The 22,069-nt window shown below is 38.3% G+C and overlaps 7 protein-coding genes across 7 annotated transcripts; 3 read left to right on the top strand and 4 right to left on the bottom strand.

The window, feature by feature from the left end:
* Window positions 1–769: 769 nt before the first annotated feature.
* Window positions 770–1,613, bottom strand: EV154DRAFT_563920 (histone acetyltransferase subunit NuA4-domain-containing protein; the record flags this gene model as incomplete). Its single annotated transcript, XM_051605808.1, has 4 exons — window positions 770–952; window positions 1,101–1,277; window positions 1,336–1,458; window positions 1,590–1,613. The coding sequence occupies 4 exons, from the start codon at window positions 1,611–1,613 to the stop codon at window positions 770–772; spliced, it is 507 nt and encodes a 168-aa protein (XP_051457199.1).
* Window positions 1,614–2,260: 647 nt separating this feature from the next.
* EV154DRAFT_510193 (male sterility protein-domain-containing protein) lies at window positions 2,261–7,722 on the top strand. Its single transcript, XM_051601681.1, has 11 exons — window positions 2,261–2,324; window positions 2,382–2,943; window positions 3,019–3,225; window positions 3,290–3,347; window positions 3,427–3,764; window positions 3,845–4,966; window positions 5,028–5,334; window positions 5,408–6,020; window positions 6,124–6,655; window positions 6,741–7,208; window positions 7,290–7,722. Exons 2-11 carry the CDS (start codon window positions 2,395–2,397, stop codon window positions 7,626–7,628), a joined length of 4,533 nt encoding a protein of 1,510 aa, XP_051457200.1. The 5' UTR covers window positions 2,261–2,324; window positions 2,382–2,394; the 3' UTR covers window positions 7,629–7,722.
* EV154DRAFT_543922 (T-complex protein 1 theta subunit) lies at window positions 7,647–9,677 on the bottom strand. Its single transcript, XM_051604573.1, has 4 exons — window positions 9,523–9,677; window positions 9,382–9,472; window positions 9,044–9,325; window positions 7,647–8,969 (listed from the first exon to the last, which is right to left on the bottom strand). Exons 1-4 carry the CDS (start codon window positions 9,577–9,579, stop codon window positions 7,747–7,749), a joined length of 1,653 nt encoding a protein of 550 aa, XP_051457201.1. The 5' UTR covers window positions 9,580–9,677; the 3' UTR covers window positions 7,647–7,746.
* A 711-nt stretch (window positions 9,678–10,388) lies between these two features.
* On the top strand, window positions 10,389–10,718 carry EV154DRAFT_510196 (uncharacterized protein). Its single transcript, XM_051601682.1, has one exon. The coding sequence runs from the start codon at window positions 10,448–10,450 to the stop codon at window positions 10,673–10,675; it is 228 nt and encodes a 75-aa protein (XP_051457202.1). The 5' UTR covers window positions 10,389–10,447; the 3' UTR covers window positions 10,676–10,718.
* Window positions 10,719–13,351: 2,633 nt separating this feature from the next.
* Window positions 13,352–14,233, top strand: EV154DRAFT_602940 (S-phase-specific ribosomal protein cyc07; the record flags this gene model as incomplete). Its single annotated transcript, XM_051607318.1, has 1 exon — window positions 13,352–14,233. One exon carries the CDS (start codon window positions 13,352–13,354, stop codon window positions 14,042–14,044), a length of 693 nt encoding a protein of 230 aa, XP_051457203.1. The 3' UTR covers window positions 14,045–14,233.
* Window positions 14,234–15,536: 1,303 nt separating this feature from the next.
* On the bottom strand, window positions 15,537–17,846 carry EV154DRAFT_421481 (Dbl homology domain-containing protein; the record flags this gene model as incomplete). Its single annotated transcript, XM_051596024.1, has 7 exons — window positions 15,537–15,713; window positions 15,795–16,355; window positions 16,432–16,634; window positions 16,698–16,826; window positions 16,939–17,125; window positions 17,211–17,496; window positions 17,725–17,846. 7 exons carry the CDS (start codon window positions 17,844–17,846, stop codon window positions 15,537–15,539), a joined length of 1,665 nt encoding a protein of 554 aa, XP_051457204.1.
* A 229-nt stretch (window positions 17,847–18,075) lies between these two features.
* EV154DRAFT_602942 (citrate synthase-like protein) lies at window positions 18,076–21,875 on the bottom strand. The gene is made up of 2 exons (XM_051607319.1): window positions 21,461–21,875; window positions 18,076–21,358 (listed from the first exon to the last, which is right to left on the bottom strand). Exons 1-2 carry the CDS (start codon window positions 21,815–21,817, stop codon window positions 18,197–18,199), a joined length of 3,519 nt encoding a protein of 1,172 aa, XP_051457205.1. The 5' UTR covers window positions 21,818–21,875; the 3' UTR covers window positions 18,076–18,196.
* Window positions 21,876–22,069: the final 194 nt, after the last annotated feature.

Consider the following 22,069-nt stretch of genomic DNA (forward strand, 5'->3'; position numbering starts at 1 on the left):
GTACCCGTTACTCAACACAAGGAAAGAAAAAAGTCGTTGACTTAAACTACTAAGGGGCTTCGGGAACCTTCACAGTATACGTCGTCCATCTTCCCTCATTCCCCTCATTCCACAAAGACTTTCTTTTTATAAATAAAAACAAAGAGGTTGCGTTACTGGTAAGTTCGTAGTTAAAGAATGTACAATAACCTTACCGAAGTGAGGCATTGTAATTCCTATTCAATTTAATCAGTACATACTACCCATAAAATCACTACTGAAGAGAGAAAAAGAAAAATGAAAAAATCTGGGGAAACTTTATACCCAGGTTCAGACACCGCTGACGCAAGCACTTTTTAGGCCAATTAGATTGCTCCGCTGGCATATTTGGATGGAAAATCAAGCAAAAGGTTTACTGCGCATTTGTATTGAGAATAGCAGCGGATTTTCAACAATGATCAACCTGCTTACGGGAGTGATACCTTTAATTAGGAATGCTTTTCACCCCCACTGCTAATCGAAACTCACCCTATCGTAACTGTATAGTATTGCTTTGCATGTAACCTTTTATTTTAAAAACAAATACCGGTATGGATAATAGCAACAATTTGAAGGGAGAGTTCTAATGGAGGTCAAGACGAGTATTTATTTACATGGCCATATCAAACATAGGGTTCTCTTTAAAGAGATTTATTGAAATGTTCAGGTAAAGTGAGCCTCGATAATGTGTGTGTGTGTGTATGTGTGTGCGTGTGCGTGTGCGTGTTTGTGTGAGTCTAATAAAGTGTTATCATATATCCAGCTCATCCTCACTCATGATTTCTCTGCCCGCAGAGCTCTTCTTCTTTCTGAAGCCATTACTCTCATGACCCTTCAATTTTCGTTTCTTTTCTCGCCTAGCCATCGATAAAGAAGCACTGGATCGATCATCCTGACTCGAATCTTGGTCCTTCTCTTCCTTTTGCGCTAAAGCCTAGATAAGGAAAAAAAAAATAAACAATATATAAAATGTATATAGAATTACAAAAAAAAAAAAAAAAAAAAAAAAAATGGGTCATGTTTCTAACAGCAACAAAAAAAAAATATAAAAAAAGGGGGGAGGGGAGGACTTATTTCTTTACTTTTTGATACGTGGACGAGGATAAGCTGAAGAGTCGATCCAGTTCGGTGAATTTGGGTTTTCTTCGGTCGGGTCGGTTGGTGAGGTAACCATCAAACCCACGAATAATATTGCCATTCTGTTGTGTGTCTTCTAAATAAGATCCTTCAAACGCATAGATGGCGTTTTCAAGGTTAATCTACTCTATCCCATTAGCACCACAGGAGAACACACATCTCTAATCTGCCTTCTCTTACCAGATTCGTATCCACTTGCTTCTTTCGTGCTAGTAAAGCTTGTAACTCATGCTTAGCTTCCTCGTATTTCTGTCGAGTGACCTGAGGTGGCTCAGCAGGTGGCTCTGAGTTCTGTGTTGTGACCTACATGAGTAAGCAAAAAAAAAAAAAAATTTAAAAAAAAAAAAGATGAGTTTCTTCTCTATCTGGAAAAAAATAATAAATGTGCCAATTCTCTGTTTAAAAGCAGACATCTATTTTGTTCTCATGTTTACATTGGTTTCTTTTGCATCTGTCATTAGGAGTATTTGTTACGAAACTACGTTTTTTTTTTTTTTTTTTTTTTTTGTGTACACACAAAATATATTTTTTTTTTTTATTTGTAAAAAGAAATGAATTATTTCATTGTGAAGTCACACATTCAATGTAGATCCCTTAATGCCCCACACATACACACACGCACACATACATACATTCCTTAGGGTCTGAGTATCCAACACCACTTTTGTTATGCGGGGTACATCCCAGTTGGAATGACTTGGGGTCTATGGGATACCTACAGGTGAACTCATCATAGACCATCACGAACACAACTGCACATTGAGGAGGCTGGTGATAGTAAACTGATCAAACTCATTGTCGCTCATGAAACACTGCACCACTCATGGTCAGCTTAGATAATCCCCAAACATGCATACTTCGTATAATTTTTAATTCCATGTTAAAAAAATTGGTTTCCTTGGTAACCGTAAGCTTTTTTTTAAAAAAAAATAGGAGATCTGTGCGTGCAGTGAACACAACCTGTTGAAAAACGCCTGTTTGTGACATCACAAATCCCAAATTTCCTTTTTGGGATTCTTAATTTACAGCTGGGCTTAGATAATTTCAAATAGTTAATTTTAGTAGCCTTTTCGTAACTTTTTTTTTTCCCTTTTTTTATTCCCATTCTTTTTTTTTTATTTGTTTGATTTGATTAAGGCACACACCAACCCACAATAAACAGTACACTAGTAAATTATTGAATGAAAATCTGAATTGTGTATAAGGAAAACTAACCCATCTTGTAGTCATTTAAGCCTAATGTCAGAACAAGAAACTGAATCGCATTCTCCTTCAGTCACCGTCTCACCCGCTTCACCTATTTTACAACAGGACGGTCAGACTGAAGACACGGTGACCGAATTATCGACACCACTATCCCCACCTCAAATAGTGATTGTTACTGAGGACGATACGACGACTACAGTTGAAGACGTGCCATTATTAAACGAGCCTTTCACCCCACTTCCCGTCAGTTATAGCACAGCCGATGAATCTGAAACAACTTTACCCGATGATGAATCCTCTTCTTATTCCACCGTCACACCCGAATCTCTCAATGATGATACAAAGCCTATACCTGTAGACGCCGCCGATTTTCAAGGTCCCGTCCTTGATTTCTACCGAAAAAAAAACATCTTGATGACAGGCGCTACAGGCTTTATCGGCAAAGCCATTCTTTGGAAACTCATTCAAGCTTTACGTCAAGATATTGGCCTTATTTATATTCTGGTGCGAAGTGGTAGTATCAAACGAAGTAAAATTGGCAGACCTGAAGAAAGACTTCGTAACGAAATATTTAACAACAAGGTAAAAAAATTAGAGTAATTTGTACACTTCTTTTTATATATATATATATATGTTGTCTCACACTTTAAAGAAAAGGCATTTTTAATCTTGAGACGCATGATGGGGAAGTCAACATTTGATGCGATTGTCAAGACAAAAATTATTCCTATCGCAGGTGACATTATCTCACCCGACTTGTCCATGTCCGAACAAGACCGTGAAAAAATTATCGAGAATGTTCATGTCGTGATACATTGTGCTGCCACATTGAATTACAATGAAAGATTAGATCTCGCTTTAGAGGTATGAAGAAGAAGAAGAAAAAAACAAGTTTTTTTTTTGTACATATCACTGACATTTCCTGTAGACAAATACACTAGGCACACTTCGCATGATGGATTTGGCAGATGAATGTAAACATATGGGTACAACACAAAACAAACAATGGACATACTTACACATTTCTAATTCCTTTTTTTTCTTTCTTCAAATCTATCCCATCAGAGGCTTTCGTTCACATGTCATTAGCATATACAGATCCAAATATTCCAGACGGTCATATCCAAGAAAGAGTCTATCCAATGCAAGTGGGCGATCCTGAAGAACTCTTGACGGAAATCGTCGACCTTGAACTTCAAGATATTCCCAAAATGACTCAACGTATCTTGGCTCATTACCCAAATACTTACACATTCACCAAATCACTCACTGAACACTTGATCATGAAAAGAGTCGATCTCAATCGTATTGAGGAAGCGCAAGGTGGGAAAGCACAATGGCCTGTGGCTATTGTTCGAGCCACACAAGTTGGTGCTGGTGCCTATGAACCTCTTCCTGGCTGGGTAAATAAAAAAAAATCATATACACACATGTATATGCACAAAGATGAAGTATATTTATAGTTTTTTTTTTTTAATTGTAGGTGGATGGTGTCACAGGCGCAAATGGCGCCGTCTTTTTGATGGGAAAGGGAATTCAAGTGTTACAACCCGACATGGGTGAATTATTAGCAGATATTGTACCTGTGGATTATCTTGTCCGTGCCATTCTAGGTAGTGCCGCTTTCATGACATTACCGGGTTATCGTTTCCTATTACCTTACAATGAAGTTTTGGCTGACGGTGATGATTGTGATAGTGTGATTGTTCCCAACATTCAATATTTCCCTTACATCTATCAAGTCTCGGCCAGCGGATTTAATAAAACCACTTGGCATCAAGCCTACAATGCGGTTCGAACTTATTGGCACCGAAATACCAAACTCAATTTACCGTCCGTTCAGGAATATTTTGTAGCTAATCGATCTTTATTCAAGGCCAAATTCTTTATGAAATATCATTTACCTCAGTCCTTATCCTCTGTTACCAGTGCCATAAGTAGTGTCAGTAACGGCGGCAATACGCGAACCAATGCTTCCTCCGATGCCAATTCCACCAACCGTACCATCGAATTAGCGTCGCGTGTGGTTGAATCGATGCAAACATTTTTACGTCATCGTTGGATATTTGATCATCAGAATGTACAGCAAATGGAAACGGACATGGTGAACGATACCCAGTTTTCCTTGACCCATTATCAACATTTGGATTGGGAAACTTATATGGTGAATTTCGCGTATGGTGTCCATGCCTATATCACAGCTTCACCACCGGCTGGTTTACGTAACATTACTTTACCCACAGGATGGGCATGTGCACTTTATTTGCAACCGGGTGCAGCGGCTCATTCGATCATTGACAAACAAATTGAATCCGTCATCTTTAGTGCTTCGGATATCCAAAAGAGAACCGATCGTATGTTACAGGAACTGATCTTATCTTTGGAAAAACCTGGACAGGAATTAAAAGATAAAAAGAAATTGGAGGAATGGGTGAATGATTTTGATGCGAGTTTGGATGATTGGTGTCATGATGATTCGGATATTTTAAAGGATACAAAGAATATGACTCATTTGGGACACTGGGTGCATCGTTCAGAGTCGCATGATGAACATGTTCGTATTGAAGTCTTGAATGATGTTCGAGTCGGACAGAGTATTAAGCAGGTAAGAATGACCTGTGGTTGGGAATGTTGTAAAAAGGAAAATACTGATGACTTTGACTTAGATAATTGAAACATCAGGCGTGCCTCAAAAAACAGTAGTAGGTGAATCCCTTAAAATCCTTCAACGCATGAAAGAACGAACTCAATTACCTTATATTTGGTCAGCTGGTGCCTTCTTGAATGTCTTATTTCAACGCCTCTTTAGTAGTCTCCGTGTGAATGAATTTGATATCGCTCGATTGAAAGAACAAATACAAGGAAAAAATGTCGTCTATGTTCCCGTTTCTAAAACAATCATGGATCAACTTTTGGTCTGGTATATTTGTTTACGTTATAAATTACCCGTGCCTGCTATTGTCTGTGATGAAGGTTTGTGTAACCCGTCCCTCTACAAATGTTTATTTTTCTTCTAACCTAACCTTTTTTTCCATATATATATTAGCATTGGCATTACTAGGCCCTATTTCTGATATACTTCGTATTTCAGGTGCCTATTTTGTGCGTCGTGATCTCACATCCCGTTCTCCATTGAATACCGCTGTTGCCGCAGCATACACGGAAGTCCTTTTGAAAGAACACGGGGCTTTATCCATGGTCATTGAACGTGCACGTTCTCGTACCGGTCGGCTTCAAACGGCATACCATGACGGCATGATTAATATGGTGATTGACGGTACCCTTGGTAAAAACCAATCGCCCAGCTCTTCCTCTGCCTCTTCACCCAACCTCTCTCCTACTCCGAGCCTATCCTTTCATTCATCTTTCACGGAGAAAAAAGATACTGTGTTTGTACCTGTCAATATCACGTATGAAAAGATCCCTGAATTACGGACATTAATCGATCAAGTGTTGGATCAAAAACCACGTAGTTTGACTGTGACATCCACGTTTTTACGTCCTAGTGCTACGGTGGCGGATCGAGCGGCTACCAAAGAAAATGGGTTGATTGAGAAAGGTAAATACGGACGTGCGTTTGTTGGATTTGGTCATGTGATTGGTGTACGTGATTCTGTGAAGGAAGCTAGTTTGCCTATCAATACGAATAAGCGATTAAGGTATTTTTTACTATATATAGAATGAAAGAAAGAAAGCAAAAAAAAAAAAAAAAAAAAAAAAAAAAAAAAAAAAAAAAAAAAAAAACTAACTTTTTTGATCAAGTACGATTGCCGTTAAGGATGAAGATACAATTGCAGATTTCGTAGCTCGTAAAATTCAACGTGGACAACATGATGCAGCGGTTGTCAGTCCTGTTACATTAGTGGCTGCCACCTTGTTGTTTGGACGTGTCACGGGTGGTATCACTCTAGGTAAGATCAACAAACATGTTACTTGGCTTCGAGAGGAAATTTTGGACAGACGTATCAGTATCGATTGGCAACCGGATGAAGATGTCAATACCATTGTATCGTACGCTTTCAATCTTTTAGATGCCCGTAATAATCTCACCATGGATGGAAAACGTGTTACAGATCAAACGATTGTCAGAGTGGTGGAACATGCGGATAATGTCATGGATCTTTCTTATATGGCCAGTCAGTTGATGGAGATCTTTTTACCTGAAGCTTTATTCGCCGTTGTCTATCTTTCGGGAACTGTGAAACAAATGACACATAAGGAACTTTATGCCCATTTTACTTTTTTGGTGAGGTTATTTAAACATGAGTTTATCTACCCTTGGAGCAGAGAAGAGGTAAGCCCTCCCCTTCCCCCCATTTTTCTTTTTGTGGATGCTGGCGTTTAAACAAAGGTATCTTACCCTTTCTTATTTTTGATAGAAATTCAATACGCTTTTACAATGGTTCGTTAAAAAGAATTTGCTCGTGACAAATCAAGAAGGATTGTATACCAAAGTCGTGACATTTGAAAACAATGAGGTAGAATATACACGTGTATGTTTACTTGCTTCGTTTGTATACCCCACATTGGACGCTTATTGGATCACTTCCTGTTCACTTTCTGCGCTTCGTGATTTACCTTACATGCCACGTAAAATCGTACCCGTGTTATCTCAATGGATTGCCGCTCATTTGATCACAGGTCGACGTACTGTGTACCGTGAAGTTCTATCAACCGAAGCCAGTCAGAACGCTGTAGACAACTTTTTAGCGATTGGATTTATTGACGCTGTTCATCCCAAGACCAAACTTTCACCCGATGCTCAGATTTTGTTACTTGAATTAGGTGTTACCACCAACGAAGACCTTGTCATGGTTTCCACGCGAATTATTGAAGAAAATGAAGCTGTAAGTGAAGGGGAGGAGGGAATTTTGAATAAGATACACATGGAAGATGACTGATGTTTAAAGAAACTTTTTTTTTCTTAGTCGGCTGGTATTGACGAAAGTGAAAACATTTTATTGAAATTAGCAGATATCGCTTCTCTTTGTCACGAAATTGAAAAATACCGTCTTGTGACAGATAATGTGAATTTACGTCATAACGCACAAGTCTTTGACAAGTGTCAAAATCAAATTCGGTCCATTTTAAGAGCGGATCAAAGTTATGCTACACAACATGGTATGCAATTGGATAGAGAGGAAGATCAAATGATTCAATTGGTATATTCTCTTAAAGCCGCTTCCAGTACACCTATTCTATCCGATGATGGATCTGGTAAACACTCACGCAGAGTGTCTCAAGCTTATAATTTAAAGTCTTCTTAACTAAATACATATACAAATCAATTAAAATAGTTTAGAGGTTTAATTATATTTCATAATATATATATATATATATAAAGTACATAAGAAATGGAAGGGAGTTAACTTTTTGTTGTTGTTGTTAATCCTCATCCCAATGTGCTTCTTTCTTGGGAGGTTTGGGTCCGCCTGCAGGTTTAGACATGATAATCTGATCAACGCTTAAAATAGTAATAGCTGTATCTGCAGCCAACTTCATGGCACATGCTTTTGTTGCTAGTGAGTCAAAAATCCCAGCCTCTACGGCATTCAAGGTGCCATCCATTCCACTTTCAATATCCACACCAATACACGCACCTTTTTTATCCTCTTGATAATGTGCCGCATATAATCGGGATAGAACTGCTGTGGCTTCCATACCTGCGTTTTCACAAAGTGTACGAGGCACAATCTCTAACGCTTCAGCAAATTTCTTGATGGCATGTTGGTTTAATCCCGGAGTTTTTGCTGCTACCTCTTGAAGACGCTTGTTTAATTCCATCTCCACGGCACCTGCACCCGCTAAAAGTCGATTATCACGTGTAGCGGCCTTAATTACACTAACACCATCATCAATAGCACGTTCAATATCATCCATATGATTTTGGGTAGCTCCGCGAATGACAATGGTTGTTGTGCGTGTACTGACATCTTTTTCTTCTTGACGAAACACTGTCACTAAATCAGAGCCAATCTCTACTGTCTCTACGATATCACACGCTCCCATCTCTTCTGCCATCGGTGTACCTAGACGTGCCAAAGCAGTGGCCCCAATGACACGACACAGACGACGTAAATCAAATTTCGAAAGTACCTTGACCGCCATGATATTATATCTGTTTAAATAATGCAAAGCCAAATCACCAATGCCATTACCCGTCACTACAACCGTGACCCCAGCCTCAGCCAAATCCGCAAAGACCTTTTCCACTTGTTTTTCTTCATCTTTACTGAAATTCAACATTTCACTGGCATGATGGATCAAGACGGTACCTTTCGTCTCGGTTTGTGTGATGTCCAATGGACAGGTGAAGACAGCGATCTTTGCCTTTTTGGTTTCACGGATAGATCCTTCGGGTTCACGACCAAAGACCATACCTTTGACTACGCGGGAGTCATGGATACTGGAACCCATGACTTTGACGACACGAATATTATCCACGTTGAAATCTTTAGGGTTTTTAGGCATGATGTTGAGAGCAGCTTCTACCACTAATTGGGACAAGAGGTCTTCATAACCGTATTGTTTAGAAGAGATGGGAGCCTTGATGATCTTTAATAATTCTTGTTTATCTGTCAGCGATTGAATTTGATCGATTTCCAATTCTAGAAAAAAAAAATTTGATGATTTAGTCACCCTTCCATTTTAAAAGTGTTAATAGCCACTCATAAGTTTTTACCAGGTAGTATTTGTAATGCACGGTCTCTTGCTAATTGATATCCTAAACTAATCTCGGAAGGATGAAGACCCATTTTAACAAGATATTCAGCCTTTTGTAAAAGTGCACCAGCAAAAACCACCACGAAATTTGTGTTATCCCCCATTTCACTTTCTTGTTGCTGAGACGCCATGACCAACAATTTGGCAGCGGGATGCACTACATCGAGTTCTCGAATAATCGTGGCGGCATCGTTGGTCACAAACAATTTTTCGAGATGGTTAATGATCATCTTGTTACGACCTAGATTGTATGTTTTAATTTTTTTATTGACACCACCACAAAAAAGTTTAGCTTACCATGAGGTCCCATGGATGTACGCACAACTTCAGCAAATTCATGCGTGGCTTCAATGTTTTGTAAAACAGCTTCTTCGACGCCCGATTGAAACTACAATTTTGGTGAGATCGTCTAATCTTGAACCCGACTTGTTTGTTTACCTTGTAACCGTCCTTGAAGAGCTGAGGAAGTGTGCTTTTAGGTACTCTTAAAGCCATGTCGAAAAATAAGATCTACTAAAAAGTAAAAAGAAGTGTGCCCCTTTTTTATATATATATATGCTCAAAAACTATCTCGCTATTTATTTATTTTTGACACTCCGGGGGGTGTACACTTTCCCCTTTTTTCATGCATTTTTTTCTCTTTCAAAAGCCTACAAAATTTCGTTTTATAGTAATGTTAAATTGCATACGACTCTCCATTAACTTTTTTTGAATTCCCTCTCTTTTCTTTTTTTATAAAGTACTGTTGTCAAGCATTATTTGACGGTTGTAATTTCATTCCTTGTTGCATTTCTCCTGTTAAAAAAATGACTTTTTGTTCAAGTAACACGAGAAAACTCCCACGAGGACTATTTTTCAGTCTCCATCATTTGTGTATATTATCAAATGGCCGCTCGGATGTGATACAGATCCACGTTATTTTTTCCAATACAGAATTTAATTTAAGACGCTTGTCAATTTTTCAGTGTCTAAAATAGAGTAGATGAGCGGGGGCGGAGGAGGATGTCCAGGTAACTATTTATTTCTTTGACTGTTCTTCTATTGATCAGTTGATTATACATTGATCATAGAAACAGTTCATCAAGAACCTTATTCACACAAATTTTAAAAATTAAGGCAATGTGCAACGCAGTAAAGGATTTAGGTTATGCACATAATTTGTAAGTCCCGCTCTTCTGGGAGTAAAAATTCATAAAACCATGTTTTGCTTTCTGCAACGTAGCTGCTTATTACAACTTTATAATCAACCAATATTATTAGCAGAAGTGCCAGCAGCAGAACAAAAATTCCTCCCAAAAAAACCCTTTAGAAAATAAAGTCTCAATTAGTGCAAGAAATGTAACAATGGCTGACATTATACATAATGTTGCTGAGTTGTACAAGTGTCGGAGGTGGTCTTTTTATTCTTTTAGTGTTTCCTAAATGTCAATGTCGACATAAGGCCTTTAATGTTCTTTTTCACTTTTGTTTACCCTTTCTTCCCTTTATTTACTGCGCATGTTTGCTTTATTTGTCCGTGACTTTTGAAATTTTTGAAGGCACTGCGCAGCAAAACCGGTCACAAAACAAAAAAAAAATCGATTTTGTGTGATGGAAAAAAAGGTATATAAAGGGCACATTTTCTGCCAACTCTCGATTTTTTTTTCTTTATCCAGCTTCTGTCTAGCCAGCAAAAGTGCCGTAGTTTTGTCTTGCCAGCAAATCTGCGGTGGGGTCTTTTTGGGTGGCGGCGGTTCTAATCTCTTTCCTGCCTCCGGGCGTGTTTGAAACAAGCGAGAGGGTTCTTCATTGGTTGATCATTGGCCAGCAATAGATACGATCAGCAACAGATACGAACTAGTAGATCAGCAACAGGTACGCACGAGACGAGTAGATTACCAGTGATCAATTAGTGGCGGATTCTCTACAGAGTTTTAGCACTGGAAGGGTAGACTCATTAGACCAATGCCCCCTTTAATTTTATATTTTAAACTTTTTTTTCTTTTTTTTTTTTTTTTTTTTTTGCATAAATAAAGCTGAATTTAAAAAATTAATATTTCTTGTGGGGTTTCTTTTTTTTGTATGCGGGATTTTAAAGTGATTCAGTCAAGCGGTCTTAAGCATTATGACTGGTATAAAACGTCGCAACGTCTATAAAAAAGTCGATAAAGTGCCATTCATTCCTTTTAGTAGAAAGAATCCTAGAAAGAAAAAACAGTCTAATTGACTAAGCAGTCCAAACCTCCAAAGTATTTAATATACCCATTTCAAATTGTTGACCTACTTTTTAGAAAGAGCTCCATCAAATGAACAACACACTCACGTAACAACAACAAGAGTGCGGTGTCAGGTAGAAAAACCTCGTCGCAAACACTACATTCCTCCTCCAAAAGCAACTCTTAAACAACAGTCAAAAGGACATGCGTCTCACTAGGCAAAAGAACGCGTCCAATGAACAGAAGATTTCGACGGGTTGTCACACCTTCTCAGAAAGCAAAAAGAACAGTAACAGAGTTACAATGTGATGACTATGTCTTGTTTGTGGTCCGAGGGTTGTTGCCCTTGACTATAGTCGTTGGGAATATCGATTAGAATGTGTACGTATATGTGATGAGGGCTTATTCCATTTATCAAGAAACAACCACAAACGACAGAGAATAAGTACACCTACCAGGAGGACAATGGCTCTTGGCTTGTATAAGGACGTACCCAGTGCTGAAAAAAGCACACACACACTTCATTTAACAAAAAGAGTCAACGTGATTAAGTTGTTCAAGGTAAATACTCCTCTCTTTCACCTGTATTAAAATAGAGCTTACCAATTCACTTTTAGCGTAGAGACACGCCTTTTTTTATTGTGTCCATTTGAAAAACTGGGGAATTAAAGGATGAGTGTATGCTTTAAAAGGATGTTGAAAAGTGAACTCAAGTAGTGTTACAAGCCTTGACGGATCAAAATCAGTTTGCGAGCTAAGAAACGGTCATATATCAACCACCATTCAAGTGAAAGACATGTTTTAAATTGTTTTAAACAGTTAATTGTAATCAATTCTGTTTATAAAATAGACATGGATTTTCCTGAAATGATTACTTCTTTTCAGTCTATTTACTGTTACTACATAAAATCATCCCAGATACGTATTTCTCTCTCTCTCAATGGGAGGATGACTATATTTTATCTGGGTAGTCATTGTGACAAAAGTACAACTTATGAACAGAGAGATACAGTGAATTCTCAGTGCTTGTGAGTCTCCATTATAAAAGTGACGAAATAACTTCATCTTCAGGGCACCGCACACGGTATACAAATGCCATGAGGCAAGATCTTGATAGTCATTTTTTATTTTTTAATCAAATATTATCTCCCCTTTACTACACCAAGTCTTCTCCTAAAAGTTAATATGTAAATGAATTATGTATGATACGAGGAGAAAGAGAGAGAGAGAGGTCATTGATTAAAAACACCTTTTTTTAAAATTAGGTTAATTTGTTTAAACCCCGTGTACCGCAGGAAGAAAATCCCCGAGGTGGGTGCCACAGTAGTATTCACTAGCCCAAAAGAGGGGGGAGGAAATCTAGAAAACTTTCTTTTTAATCCTACAAGTGCAATCATGGGTAAAGTAAATCATTTACCATCCATCCATCCATCCATCTAACTCCCCACACCATGAATTATCCTACTTGTTGACTATTACAGCTGTTGGCAAGAACAAGTAAGTTTTTTTCTTCATGCGACGGCATGTCAATTCGTATACTCATTCTTGTTTTTACTTTAACAGGCGTCTTAGTAAAGGAAAGAAGGGTTTGAAGAAGAAGGTGTAAGTTGCTCTTTTTTTTTTTTTTTAAAGTACCTATTGATTATTTTGGAAAATAAAGAGAGAGATTTTTTTTTATTTTATTCGTAAAAAAAAAAAAAAGCAATTACACCGCGCACTTGAACGACATATTTTAAACAATGAAAACACCCTCATCGAAATAACGACGTGAATTTAGCTTGGATTGAAATGCTTTTGACGAAAAAGACGCACAGGATCTATAACAGATGAATTGGATGTAGTTTACTTTCGAATGACGTACAACCCAATGTAATTTTACGCGCAACTGAATTTTCTATCTCTCTCTTTTATTACCTTATATCAATTTATACACAGACCCAATTGGTTTTATTTTTATATATTTTTACACGTAATTAAACAATTTCCTAAAAAAAAAAAAAAAAAAAAAAAAAAAAAAAAATAGTGTCGACCCTTTCACCCGTAAGGATTGGTATGATATCAAGGCCCCTTCCATGTTTGATGTCCGTCAAGTCGGTAAGACACTTGTCAACCGTACCCAAGGTCTCCGTAACGCCAACGATTCTCTCCTCGGTCGTGTTGTTGAGATGTCTCTTGGTGATTTATCCAAGGATGAATCTCGTTCTTTCCGTAAGATCCAATTGAAGGTAGACGAAATCCAAGGTAAGAACTGTCTCACCAACTTCTACCGTATGGATATGACCACCGACAAGCTCCGTTCTATGGTCAAGAAGTGGCAATCTTTAATTGAGGCCTTTGTTGATGTCAAGACAACCGATGGTTATCTTGTCCGTCTCTTTGCCGTCTCCTTCACTTCTCGTCGTCGTAACCAAATCAAGAAGACTACTTACGCTCAAGCCGGTCAAATCCGTCAAATCCGTAAGAAGATGTTCGAGATCATGACTGAAGAAGCTGTTGCCTGTGATCTTAAGGAACTCGTTGCCAAGGTTACCTCTTCTGCCTCTCAATCTGCTCAAGATGCTATCGCTGTCCGTATCGAAAAGGCCTGTCAAGGTATCTACCCTCTCCAAAACACCTACACTCGTAAGGTCAAGATCCTCAAGGCTCCCAAGTTTGATGTCTCTGCTCTTCTTGCCCTTCACGGTGGTGCTAACGCTGCTGGTGATGATACCGGTGCTAAGGCCTCCAAGGATTTCGTTGAACCCGCTGTTCAAGCTTCTGTTTAAATAAACCCTTTCTTTATATATATAAATATATATATTTATGTTTATATAGACTCCTCGTTTTTTATAAATACACCCAAAGACGGCTTTTACATCCCCTAAAAAACCCGGAATATTTTTATCTATAAGTTGGTACTGTCGGACTACATTATAGCGCATTCAACAGGAGAAAATGGGGGGAGGGGAGAGGGGGGAGATTGAAGTTTGAGTATACGCATGAACCGTGTTTTGTTCAGTTTTTTTTTTTTTTTTTTTTTTTTTTTGGGAAATTGACAAATACAGACCTTTGTGCAGGGAAGAAAGATGTACTCCTTGCATGTATCACAATATGTGTCATGATACGGGACGTTTCATTGTGCTGCTGTTTAATCAGAAAAGAGAAAGATTTATGCGTGTAACATGTCTACGTATTCTACTACACCTCTTTTTTTTCTTGCAGGGAGTAGGACAACAGCCGATTGATGTGAATCGCATGATTATTTATTACCCACAAAAGGAGGGAGGGGAGAGAGAGATTATGTTTTCATTTGAACTGAAACGTGTAAAAAAAAAAAAGTTATTAAAGAAAGGGTTTCCCTATTTCCCTTCTGTTGGCCCCTCCTCCTCCCCCACAACAACAACAACAACAACAAAAAGAAGGGGCTTTTTAATCAGCCGATCTCTTTTTTCATACATGTATAAATAAGACAATTTTTTTTTAAAAAAAAACAAAAAGAAAAACTGTAAATTATCATCATTACAACAATAACAAAAAATGGAAAGTGCCAATATTAAGCTTACACATCAATACAATCGTGCACAAAACGATAAAAGCATGGATAGCGCAACAGACGCTTATTATCATACCAGTTCATTCACAGGTGCACAAAGTCACAGTTGTTACAGTTTCTGTCCAAAATGTGGTGTTGATATTACCCAATTCTCTCATGAAGATCATTGTCCCCACACAAATCATTCCTCATAAATAAGCAACTCTCATTTTTTTTTAAAAAAAAAAAAGAATTTTCGAAAGGATTGATTCTCATTCGAAAGTCTCTTAAACATCATATAAACACACTCATCCCATTTTTGCATATACCCCCCACCCTTTTTTTTTTTAATTACCCACAAATAATAATAATAATAAAAAAAAAAAAAGTTTTTAATTATCCCAACTCATTTATTTTATCTAACCATAACTTTCTTGTGGATTCATTTTCAGTGAATAAAGTGATGGATTCGTCCAGATGATGAAAGACAATAGGGAAACCTGTTACGGGTGGAGAGGTAATTTTGTTGTAAATGTTGGATTTGGCAGATACAGGGGAGGGAATCATGTCTGTCATATATATGTTAAAAAAAAGTTTAAAAAAAAAAGAGATGACATTTTTATATATAGGAAACACACTAACCTGAGTTTGGTATAGATACATGGAGTGCTTCGAATGGAATGGGCTATAATAAAAAGGTAATTTTTTTTAATATAAATAAAAAGTCACTCCTCCCCCTTTCATGCTCACAGATTTACCTTTCCATATACTTTATAGTACTCTAACCCATCTTGGTATTTTATTTTACAAATGACGAGATAATGATCAAATAGAAATACTTGAATATCCCAAGTTTGATCATTAAAGCGCTTCATCTTTCCACGCATAATCAGTTGTCGCTTTGGATCCAACAGGTCCAAATTCTATTGGGGGAAATAGAAGGGTGTTGTTAAGAATCCATGTTTTATATGAAGCATAGCAACGCTTTTTTTTTTTTTTTTTACCGCAAGTCCTTTAGTGGGTAGTATCTTTGAAGCTATTTGCTCTAGATGAAACGCATTATCCGACAACCCAACCTTTTTATTCAACAGGATCATAAACTCGGTAATGGTCCGAATGACTTTTGGTAGATCCTGATAATCCTGATGATTGGCTGGGGTGAGTTGATGAATGGTATTCAGTAACAGGTTATACCGGCCTAATCTTAACGTGGGCTTTGTCAAATAACCATTTAATTCCAACCGACGCGATTCAGGTTGTCTCTCCAACTTTTCTGCAAACTGTTGTAGTTTGACGTTTCGTTTCTTTTCTAATTCGTACTCGTGTTTGCCAATGATTTGATGAGCACCGTAAATCACAAACGGTTGAAAATCCTTGACGTGATTCAAGAGAATATCACCGATCCTTGGTATAATCGTATGTTTATCTTGTCTGCTTGTGAGGTCCTTGGAGAGTGCAGAACTCACTCTTTCAATATCCTTGATGTTCCAAAATACATCTGTTATAAAATCATTTCTTCTTTCAATCGGGATGATATCTCCCCATCGAATAGGTTCTATCCAAAACTATATATATATATATATATATATAACTTGATTTTTAGAATCTGGTGTGCGTATTATTTTAAAATTGGATATTTACGTCTTGCACATAATGCATGTCTTTTGTGAAATCTTCTTCGGTATAGATAAGCTCATAGATGCATTCTTGACGTTTTTGCTCTAGATTGTTAGCACCCAGGACAACATTTAAAGGTACTGAATGTCTCCATAAGGAACGCTTTTTTTTTTTTTTTTTTTTTAGGAAGGGGATCATTAGTAGTAAGAAGAGGATGGGGGGGAAGACTTATAAGGGATAGATTACCTCTTGTTCAGCGCCAAAGTAAAGACTAAGCGGACGTTGAAGACTTTTTTTTTCCTTCATCCGGGGACAGCTGATACTATAGCACGGACTTTTTCTTGTGCATGTTGGTGAATAACAATCTGTTAAAACAGAAAAGATACCATTTATGGGTAATGTTTTACAAGCCGATGGCACTAGTGCGTTTTAATTAAATTAAAAAACAATTAATTTTTTTTTTTTTGGGTGGGCGGTGTTTTTTTTTACCATTGCGTTTATTACTGCTCTTTTTGGAAGATAATTTGTTACCTGACATTGTCTCGAGAAAGATGGTATCGTCATGATGAATAAATTGAAATTGATATAATTCTGTATCTGAATCTCGTAATTTGTATTTATAGTCCACGTGGTGAAACAAATCTTGATTTTCCAAGGCTCTACCCACCAACAAGGCCAAATTTCTGTCATTTGTATTTAGAATATCCAGAATGCAATTCTTGTATATATATATAAAAAAAAAAAAAATTTAGTTATCATTGTGTGTGACATACAAAATATATCTCTTTTCTCCTATCACTTACCACAGCTGTGGTTCCATCAAAGACGTCATGATATTCTCCAATCGTTGACAATTGTATCTTTTTCAAGAAATCTTTGGATACATGTGATAATAATGCAGTATAAATGATGCCTGCATGATGATTTTTCCCTGTTGACTTTTTTTTCTTTTTCTTTACATCGTGGTTACAATGACTTCGTTTAGATGTTGTCAATGTTTCATTTGGGTGGAGTCGAGAAAATACACTCTTGAGTTTAGAGAGTGGTTGCATATCATTCCACAATTCTTTGCGAGTCGATTCTGACCTGCTTGGGCTCAAGATTCCAATGATTTTTGTCGTTGGTGGTGGTGGTGCTGCTGCTGTTGCTGCTGTTGCTGTTGTTGTTGTTGTTGCTGCTTTCTCGGGCGAAGGGGCGGGAAGGGGTTCGACAAAGTTGTTGGCGAGTTTGATACTCAATGGTTTCTCTGTGTCGACGGAAGCAGCAACGGTGTCCGTGGCTACAAGCATACTTGAATGTTGTTTGGGTTCATTAGACGCATGAAGTTGGTCATGGTAAACAATGAGACTTTGACGTCGAATGGGTAAATTTTGTCGAATATAACTCTTTTCGATATCTGCTGAAATCAAATCAAATCCGCCTCCGTAATTTTCGTCCATCGTTATGTATGTAAAAAAAAAAAAAAAGAAAGAGAAAGAAAAAAAAAAAGAGAGAGGGGAAACACAGAAATAAATCGATTTTCTCTTGTCTCTCTCTTTCTCTTTCTGTCTTTTTTTTTTTTTTTTTTTTTTTTGCTTTATTTTAGTTGCGCTGTTTATAAAATTTTAAGAGATGATGATAATTAAACAACTTTCTCCTTATTTTTTAAAAGTTTCGTCATTGTTTTTTCTGATTAAGAATATTTTATTTTTTTAAAGAAAAAAGATAATGAATAATGTAGTGGGGTGTGGGTGGTGGTAATTTTTACAATTTTTTTGTTGTTGTTGTTGTTATGGGGGGGGAAAGGAACTTATTGTTTGGGTTGAACATTGACACGAGCATTAACACGACGAGGATCTAAAGTTTCAGGATCTAAAGAAGGTAAAAGATAAGAGATATCATCCCAAGGATGTCTATAAAGTCCTTGTTTCAATCTCTTTTGATCCAAATGATGACCAATGAAACCAAGAGAACGACCAAGCACAAAGAGACCATTCAAGGTACCAATACGCATATATTCCTCTGCCTCATCTTCTGTAAATGCACCCGATCCACGTAAAAGATCCACAAAGGAAACAGCAATACAACCATCCACATTTAAAATCAAGTTATCCTTCTTGCTGGTCGTAATCTCTTCTACCTTGAGAGCGTAATCAAGAATGGGGGTTTGAGGGAAATTCTTCTTGACGTATTCCTTGACTAATTCGACACGCATATCAGGGTTGGTACGCGACTTGATCTTGTGACCAATACCCGGAATCAATTTATTAGCCTTACGCATCGAAGTAACAAACTCACGAGGGGTTAATCCACTGTCATAAGCCTTGGTAAAGTTACCAGCAGCACCATCCAAAGCACCACCAAATCTTTCACCAATGGTTAAAAGACCAGAGACAAGAGAGGAGATTAAATCCTTACCAGCACGGGTCGTGATGATCGTGTTCATGGCACCAGAGACAGCAGGTCCATGATCAGCAGTCAACATCAAGACCATCTCAATGAACTTACAAGCATAATCGGGGAGTCTACGCTTGAACCATAAAAGAGAAAGAACACCACCGATACCGACATCATCTTTAAAGACGTCAGTAATTCTCATACCAGCATACAATAACTCTTGACCTCTGTCATCGACAATGGTAGAGACAAAACTAGCAGGCTTACGAACCAAACCAAGTTCTTGAGCCCAAGAGTAATCGATGGGGATCTTGGGGATCTCGGGTTCAGCTCTAGGATGGATCACACCTTCCTTGACAAGCTTGTTGTAGGTCTCAGCCAAAGCCAAGGGCATTTGTTCAAAGGTCTCTGGGACAACAATACCAGCAGCACGCATTGCCTTGTTCTTGGCATCAGCGGTTTCTAAATCAGAGTTAGCCATGGAGCCAGCATGACCGAATTGAACATCGGTAGTGAACATCTTGGCACAAGTACCGATACACCAAGCAACAATGGGCTTTTTGATGACACCGGTTTGGACGGCTTCAATCACACGGTATTCCTCAATACCACCGACTTCACCTAAAAGCACAAGCATCTTACAGTTAGGGTCTTCTTCATAACGTAATAAATGATCAATAAAAGTAGAACCGGGGTAACGATCACCACCAATCGCCACACCTTCATAGACACCATCGGTAGCACGAGAGACAATGTTGTTTAATTCGTTGGACATACCACCAGATTTGGAGACATAACCTACAGAACCAGCACGATACAACTTGGAGGAAACAATGTTATCCATCATACCACCTGTATTACCAATCTTGAAACATCCAGGCTTAATACCACCAACGGTAGCAGGACCAATGACAAGGACGTGACGTGCTTCAGCTTCATGTAATAATTGACGTGCACGACGTTCGGGGACACCTTCAGCAATGATAGCCACGGTCTTGATTTGATGTGAATAAGTAAAGATTTCACGAGTCGAGTCAAAGACGGAACGACAAGAGGCAAAGTTCACAATGACATCCACTTCAGGGAACTTTTCAACGGCTTCCTTTAATGAAGTGAAAACGGGGATTAAAGTTTCCTTGGTACCCCAATAAAACTTTTGAACGTGAGATCCACCAAAGGGATAAACCATAGCAGCGACAGAGGGAGTGGTACGCTTACACATGAAATCAAAATCAAGCATACCTTGTACAGCACGAGGTTGCATACCATAGACAAAGGCACGAGTCTTGGAGGTGAAAGGACGATACCATTCGGCAGACTCTTCTTGACCGCTCTCGAAATAAGTCATACGTTCATTAGGGTTACTAGGGGTTTCGTTGTCCTCAGCAATCACAAGTTTAGGGGTGTTTGCACCGGAGGGAGTATCCGAGCCAAAGATTTGATCTTGGAACAAATTACCGGAAGAAGTAGTAGTAGAAGTTTGAAGGGTAGTTGACTTACCCTCGAGAGCCAAGGGGACAATTTCGGTGATATGAGTTTCGGGACCAAACACGTGAATTTGAACACCGAGGGTTTCACCTAATTGACGCATGGCACGAAGACCTTCTTGGTAATTGGGACCACCACGACGGATAAAGATTTTAACCTTGTGATTGATCAAAGCTTGCTTAAACTCGGTCAAGGCACGAATGATACCCTTGAAAGTAGTAGCCACATTGGTGAAATTGGCAATACCACCACCGATGAATAAGAGCTTACCTTGAGGGTTGACGTCACCACGGGTCATTAAATCCAAGATGGTCTTTGCATATTCATAGGTTTGAGTCTCGGTAGGGGCACCAGAGTATTCACCATAGTTGGCAAGTTGATCAGCATGACCCAAAGCAGCAATAGCATCAGAGTAAACAACAGAGGCACCACCACCAGCAACCATGGTCCAGATACGACCATCCTTGTTCAAGACAGTTAACTTGAGTGAAGCACCGGTCTTTCCGTCTAATTCCTGAATATAAGCTTCTTCACGTGTTAATTCGCGACCGAAAGGAGCGGGGAAATCCATAGGGGGTCCTCCATCCACATTTTGAGCATCAGAAGAGGAAGGAACGAGACCAATATTTTGAGGGGCTCTAGCAATAGCCCATTTAGGTCCAGCCTCGAATTCAGCGGTTTGATCAATCTTGGCTGCTAAATCAAGATACATGACTTGAGGGGTTTGACCCTCTACGGGGTCTGTGACGACCAAAGGGTTGATTTCAAGGTAGGTGAAATGGAGATCCACATAAACAGCATAGAGACGACGAATAAAGTCTACAAGAACATCACGCTTGAACTCGGGTACGTCCTTTAAGAGAGTCTCCTTGATGGATTGAGAAGAAGGGAATTCACCTGTGACGGGAATCAACATCTTTAAGGCCTTGGCATCCACATCACCTACTTCAATACCACCTTCATGAGTGAAAAGAATATAATCACCTTCACGAACAGAGTTAATACAGATATAGTATTCAGTGTTGTCAGGGTGAGGAGCAAAAGGTTCAACAAGGAAAGTCTTGATAACACCAGTCGTTCTTTCAATCTTTTACAAAAAAAAAAAAAAAAATCAGTTTTTCTGCACCAAATATGGTAATCTCATCTATTTTTTTTATTTTTTTTTATATATCTTTTTTTTTTTTTTTACCTTGATTTCTTTTCCTGCACGCTCTTCAATCCACTTACGAGCATCAGCCCAATCCTTATTGAGAGTCAAGAGACCATACTTTCCTCTACGCTTGATCAATTGATCAGGTTTAGCAACCAACTTGTCAGTGAGTAACCAAGGATGCGTGATTTCAAGGTTATCAAGTTGTTGCTTTAAAGCGGCATCAAAAGCAGCACGGTTCTCCAAAAGAGAAGTATCCACATTAATATGAGCCAACTTGGTAGCAGCAGGGGAAAAGAGTGAAGCGCTATCTTCTTGACCGACAATAGGTGCACGTAAAAGATGGTAGGCTAATAAAAGCTTACCATCATATTCTCTAATGGGTTTAGCAGACATGATTTATTATTAATAATAAGAATTAAAGAAAAAGATATAAAAATATATAAAAAAAAAAAAATGTCAAAAAGATAAAGGGGGGGTGTTGGGGTGGGTTTTTTTAAAGTTCCAAGTGTGACTAGTTTATTTAAAAGTGGTATTTCCCATAAAAGGCTTGCCGCCGAGGTTTAAAAACTGGTTTAGGTGCTTATGCCGCTTTTTTTTTTTTTTTATTTAAGAAGCACCCCCAACAAGAACCAAGTTGGGGGGCTT

This window comes from Mucor mucedo, assembly GCF_025094135.1.
Source record: "Mucor mucedo strain NRRL 3635 chromosome Unknown EV154scaffold_50, whole genome shotgun sequence".
NCBI lineage: Eukaryota > Fungi > Mucoromycota > Mucoromycetes > Mucorales > Mucoraceae > Mucor > Mucor mucedo.